Below are 5,113 nucleotides of genomic sequence, written 5' to 3'. Positions count from 1 at the left end.
GGTGTTCCGTGAAATGAAACTTTATTGCAGTAAATGCTTCTTTGTGTAAAGAGCTGGCTTAAATGCTTCCTACATGAATGAAGGCAATTTCTCCATTTTCAAAAAAATATCACACAGCCTTAAAGTTTAAGACACTCACTTTTCCATATTTTATTTTCTGAATTTTGGGTGCAGCCAACAACTATGAATTGACCATGTATGTGTTTGATGAGGTTATTTCTCTTTATTTTCTGTAAAACTGTAATTAATAGTGCAGTTGATGGTATCTTGGAATCAAGAAAATAAGATATTTTATAATAAGATTAAGGAGTTAAATATATAAATCAGTATATACTTTGTAACCTAATATATTCACAACCATTCTACTTTTTCTTTTTTAAGACACCTCTGAATTTACTCTTTTAAAAGAAAAAAGATAGGGAAAGCAATTTTTAAAAAACCCTCAGGCTGCACANCACACAACACACAACATACCCACACCACACACGCACCACACACAACACACCACACACACACACCACACACACACATGCACCCCTTAGCTTCTGTCCTGGCATTATCTGGTAGCAACTGCCCTATTACACATTACCCTTGAACACAACCGCCTGTCCACCCACTCAGTGACAGAGCTGTGGGCCGTCCATAGGGTTAAAAGCTACTAAGGCCTATGGTGAGTCAAGAGGACGCCCACTAGTGAGTGGTCAAGAACGACTTCTAGCTTTAAGAGGAGCAACACTCAAGTTCCTCAACACTCTTCCCTGCAGACTCTTCCTGAGGCCTCTACACCATCTTGCCACAGGGAAGGACAGGGTTCTCTCGGAGGTGAAGTTTGGCCATAAAGTCATTTATCCTAATTCTCCTGTTTAAATGATCACATTGCTCTGTTTACATAAAGGAGGGGAAGTGGACAGCCAGATTATTTGATTAGATGCCTTGGATACCTGGTTAAATAAATGTATTCCCCATCCCTGTTCTGGGCAACTTCAACATAAAATCTTCTTTCACGAATTATCAGAGCCCGCCCATCATCTCAGGCCCTAGGCTAAGGAAAGCTATTTAGGCGGGCCCCTCAGCACACATGAACACGGTATATCTGTGTGCGCGTGAGTCTGCATGATTGGTAGCTCACCTTCTCAGGAAAAATACGTGTATTTATTCAATAAACACTTGCCAAGTGAGGACTACGTCCTGGGCACCCATGCCAGGCTCTCTGCATGACTCTGTGACTAACAGATACAGCCCCTGCCCTTAAACCAACAAACATCTCAATTCAACACAGATGAGACAGCCAGAGCATTTTTCTTTGGTTCTATCAGAGCCCAAGGCACAGATTTTTAAGATACATTCAGAGTTATTTAAGCAAAAGTCAGAAAGTATGATTTGATTCCCTCTGAAATGCTATAGGGAAGGTGCACGGCACTGGCACACATCACTCAGCTTAGAGACCAAACTTTTTTGCAGTCATCATGGTCACATCTCCTAGTGATGAATTCCACCTCCGTCTCCTATTATGAACTCATGTAGTAGGCAGGGAAATGACAACTGATTTTTGCTTGTAGTCAAAAGAGCTTCCTCATGATATGAGGGAAGATACCAGAGGGAAGACGAGTGCTTCCTCATGATATGAGGGAAGATACCAGAATTTGAGGAAGTGAGATGTTTGGTCGTCTTAGGTTTTTCAGTTCTGGGACATTCATTGGTAAAATAAACCAATTCTCTCTACTTAAAAAAAAATTCTGTCTCATCTGAGGACCCAGTACGTCTTATGTTGCCATGTGTTCCCTGGTATTTTTTTCAATTGTAGCATCTTTTTGGATATAATGTTAATTTCTTCCTGAAAGACAGGGAGCTGTATATACTTCTATTTAAACCAAAAGCAATTAAATTTTGTTTTGAGGAGTTGCCGTACCTCCAGATAGCTGGAGTTACTAGGGTATTACTAAGTTAAGGTTTGCTACCACTACCAGAGAGAGAACATGTCATTCTACCAAACTGGAAACTAGACCATGCTCATTCAAGTCCATCAGTATTAACAACAGTAATTCAGAGGAACATCTATCCCTGAAGTATCCACAAGCCAAATCTCCTGAGACACATAAACTTCACAATTGTAAATGTTAACACATTTTGCTTTTGTTTGGTAAAAATAATTGCATTTTCTTGAATCAGGATGCTTTTTTCTACTTACTACCTGGAGCTCACTTTTGGTTCTACTCTTAAGGAACCTGTCCTACCTTAAATGTCTTCAGAACCTCTTGAGAGTTTTTGGGCTGGGAGTAAGGCTTGGGCGTCAGCATAGGCACTGCTTTGGGAGTGACAGTTTTGCTTGGAGACCCACTGTCTGCTGACACGCTGGCATCCGGAACACTGGCACATGCAACAGTGGTTTCCACAGTGGCAGTGAACTTGGGTGGAGGCAGTGACTGTTGCCGCAGGTATCTCATGGGGTTGGGGTCGTTCGGGAAGGAGGATGAGTTTGGCTCTGTTGAATGGCTTCTTTCCAGAATTTTTGGCATCTCCAAGCGTTCGAGAACAGCCTCGCTGATGGTGAACCTCTCGATGTACTGCTGAAGAATCCCCTCTGCCTCTTCCTGGGACTTCGCGTTCTTATACGCCTCGTGCAACTCTCTCTCGCGCCGCTCTCTAAAGGATGGGGCGTGGGAGAGGGAAGCAAGAAGAAAGTCAACAGGGAGAAAAACTGCAAAGACCTTGGTAGGAGCCAAGGCAGTGCTGAAAAGATAGTGCAGGGAGTGTAAAATGTTGGTGTTAGAGCTTTTGTGATAATCAATTTTTAGAAAAAGCACATCTAGATAATATGGTACATTTAAAAACAACAGAAAGAACCCACTTTTCTTGAACAATTTCTCTGTAGGTTTTGATGCTTTTCCTGCGATCACTTGTCCCATCCTCTCCAGCCAATAACTTCTCCATTTTTTTCCTTTCTTCCTCTTTCTTGATTAAATCCTGAGAAGCACTTCTTCTACGACTTTTCCAACGAGCCAGGTCCTGGCAGGGAGAGAGAGAGACACAATGCTGTCCTTCAGGCTTGCACACCATTCCGTTTTACTCTTTGGAGTTGAGTGGGCCCTGCTCTGGGCCAGGCACTATGCTAGAGCACCCCCACACAACCCAGTGTAAGGCTGGTTGGAGCAGGAAGGCCTCAGAGGCAGAAACACTCAGGTATTATCTACATTAGACAGAGCAGGGCATTTACTTAAATGCACAGTGTGAAATATGCAATCATATTCCATGTCAGTTGCCAAATTTTAGAGAATTACCTCACAAGATACTTGTAAGAAACTTCATTTCTTCCTATTTATGACCTCTGCATTGTGAGTGGGCTTGCTGACCATGGAATGGTAGGGATTAACCTATACATTTTCTTCATGGAAGGAAGTAAAGGCAGAAAAATCGGCTGTGGAGTCTTATGGACCCGATGACTCTGTATGTATTAATTCATCTACTCCTGACATCAACCTCACCACAAATCCTCCAAGTAGTTATAGAATAATGATGAAGTTAGGATTCTGGGGTCAGATGGATGGGAATGCAGCTGTGGAAAATAATCCTTTCATGCTTTGGAATCTCAGGCATGTTTCTTAGCCTCTCTGTACCTCAGTTTCCTCATCTCTAAAATGGGGATGATAACAGCACCTCTTCTTACAAGTCTGTAGGGTTAAATGTGATAATTCGTAAGATGCCAGGCACAAAGTGAGCACTCAATATATTGTAGACAAAGTTATTATGACATTTTATGAACTTCGGAGGAGTTAACTTTTTTGGCTAATGGTAGGGTCAAGTTGACAACAGCTACCTAAGAGCGCTCTGTGAGCATTAAATGAGAGAATCCACCCTCCCTCCTCTCATCCCGAGCTTCAAGCTATTTCCCTGCTTTGGCTCTTGGTTGTCAGCACACAAACAAATCTCAAAGGCCTCCTCAGCCTCTCCAGCCTTCCTTCCCTGGTTCTAATCCTGGCTCCCCTTCTCAATAGTTTTGTGACTTTAGGCAAGTGACTTAGCTGTGCTGGGAATCATCTGTGGGATCGAGGACAATCACAGTTGCTAGTTCCTTCACTCACTACAAGAATTAGATGAATTAATACATGCAAAGCACTTAGCACAGTGCCTGGTATTGACACACTTTCCAAGTTGGAGGTGATTGTTGTTGCCATCATCATCATCATCAAATACATAATCAACCTCAAATATACAATCCCCAAAGGCAGCGCATCATCAGTTCTACACCCATTGCATTGCCTCCTTCCGGCCCCCTGTCCTTTGTGGCCAAGCTTCTGGCAAGGGCACCTCCTGATCATGTGCCCAAGTCATTCGCTCGCACCTTTCGTGTTGCTGTTAACCTTCCTTCGATCCCCACACTCACTGTGGCGCTGTTTGAAGTCTCCGGGGGCTCCCTTCCCGGCAGGGCTCTCAAGTCCAGGTCGACCTACCCAGCCCGATGTTCTGCTATGAGTCGCCTCCCCCTCTGCCCGCGCGGCCTTGGCCGGAACTCACGTCTTGCCATTTGTCGTCCTCTTCCCTCAGCTGGTTATTTATCAGCTGCAGCTGCTCCTGGCGGGCCCTGCTGTGCGGCTGCACCGCGGCCTCCTCCTCGCACCGCATGTCAAACAGACTCGTGCTCCTGAGAGCGGAGACAGCAGAGACAAAAACGCAGCGGGCTCAGCGCGCGTCATTGCTCCGCACGCTCGGCGCTCTGCCGCGTGGGGGCGCTGCGGGGCTTGGGAAACTGCCCCTGTCCCTCTGCAGCTCACACAGCGGCGTGGCTCTGCTCGCACGATCTGCAGGCGGCGGGCATGCTGGCTGCACCCCCACCTCCTTCTGCAGCAAAAGCCAAAATGGGACTGTCTTTGTCTTCAGTGATGGCACTCAATCGGGTCAATATCATTTTATATGTAGGTGCCCAATATGTTTAAAGAAGACTAGAGTAAAGCATTTGAAGCTCTGGGCTCCCCTCATTTGGAAATGTATTTTAAAATAAAATGAAGAAAAGTAAAAAGGTGTATTACTTGGGAAGAATTTGTGGGGAAGGAGGTTGGTGTTCCGTGAAATGAAACTTTATTGCAGTAAATGCTTCTTTGTGTAAAGAGCTGGCTTA

At 44.6% G+C, this 5,113-nt stretch overlaps 1 protein-coding gene across 1 annotated transcript in view; it reads right to left on the bottom strand.

The window, feature by feature from the left end:
- Positions 1-2,216: 2,216 nt before the first annotated feature.
- Positions 2,217-5,113, bottom strand: part of LOC103593755 (LIM and calponin homology domains-containing protein 1) — a 144,238-nt gene continuing 141,341 nt past the window's right edge. The window contains exons 9-11 of the mRNA XM_008576808.1: positions 4,513-4,639; positions 2,849-3,006; positions 2,217-2,643 (exon numbers count right to left, since the gene is read on the bottom strand). Coding sequence (XP_008575030.1) covers positions 2,217-2,643; positions 2,849-3,006; positions 4,513-4,639 — 712 coding nt within the window. The remainder of the gene's footprint in view (positions 2,644-2,848; positions 3,007-4,512; positions 4,640-5,113) is intronic.

This window comes from Galeopterus variegatus, unplaced genomic scaffold (assembly GCF_000696425.1).
Source record: "Galeopterus variegatus unplaced genomic scaffold, G_variegatus-3.0.2 Scaffold1406, whole genome shotgun sequence".
NCBI classification, from domain to species: Eukaryota; Metazoa; Chordata; class Mammalia; order Dermoptera; family Cynocephalidae; genus Galeopterus; species Galeopterus variegatus.
The sequence above is the reverse complement of the archived record's forward strand: the minus strand, read 5'-3'. Positions and strand labels throughout refer to the sequence as shown.